This window comes from Chrysochloris asiatica, unplaced genomic scaffold (genome assembly GCF_000296735.1).
Source record: "Chrysochloris asiatica unplaced genomic scaffold, ChrAsi1.0 scaffold00194, whole genome shotgun sequence".
In the NCBI taxonomy this organism is placed as follows: domain Eukaryota; kingdom Metazoa; phylum Chordata; class Mammalia; order Afrosoricida; family Chrysochloridae; genus Chrysochloris; species Chrysochloris asiatica.
This window is the reverse complement of record NW_006408712.1, coordinates 4,751,224-4,751,983: the sequence shown is the minus strand read 5'-3', so window position 1 is coordinate 4,751,983 and position 760 is coordinate 4,751,224. Positions and strand designations below refer to the sequence as shown.

The 760-nt window shown below is 36.3% G+C and overlaps 1 protein-coding gene across 1 annotated transcript in view; it reads left to right on the top strand.

Moving 5' to 3' along the window:
• The window catches only part of ERO1L (ERO1-like (S. cerevisiae)), a 53,738-nt gene that overhangs the window by 22,189 nt on the left and 30,789 nt on the right, over positions 1-760 (top strand). Inside the window, exon 4 of the mRNA XM_006872357.1 lies at positions 64-99. Coding sequence (XP_006872419.1) covers positions 64-99 — 36 coding nt within the window. The remainder of the gene's footprint in view (positions 1-63; positions 100-760) is intronic.

Sequence of the window (760 nt, the reverse complement as noted above, 5' to 3'; positions counted from 1 at the left end):
CAGAACACGTAATTGTGTTCATGAGGAATCTGTATGAAGACCAAGTGGCAGTCATTCAAACAGAATAAGGTGATACTAAATGGTTTAAAATCAGGAAAAGTGTGTGCCAGGTTGTATCCTTTTACCATACATAATCTTTCTGCTGAGCAAATAATCCAAGAAACTGAATTATATGAAAAAGAACATGGCATCAGGAATGGAGAAAAATGCATTAACAGCCTCTAATAGGCAGATGATACAACCTTATTTGGAAGTGAAGAGGACTTAAAATACTGATGAAGATCAAAGACAACAAAAGCCTTCCATATGGATTGCACCGCAATGCAGAGAAAACAAAAATCCTTATAACTGGACCAGTAAATAGCATCATGATAAACGGAGAAAAGATTGATATTGTCAAAGATTTCGTTTTTCTTGAATTCAAAAGCAACACTTATGGAACTAGCAGTCAAGAAATCAAGTGATGTATTGCATTAGGCTAATCTGTTGTACAAAATCTCTTTAAAGTGTTCAAGAACAAAGATAGCAATTTGAGGACTAAGGTGTGCCTGACCCAAGCCATGGTATTTTCAGTAACCTCATATGCATGTGACAGACAATGAATAAGGAAGACCATAGGAGAATTGATGCATTTGAGTTAATGGTGTTAGAGAAGAATGTTAAAACTATCATGGACTGTCAGAAGAACAAACAAATCTGTGTTGAAAGAAGTACAGCCACAATGTTCCTTAGAAGCCAGGATGGCAAGACTTCGTCTCTC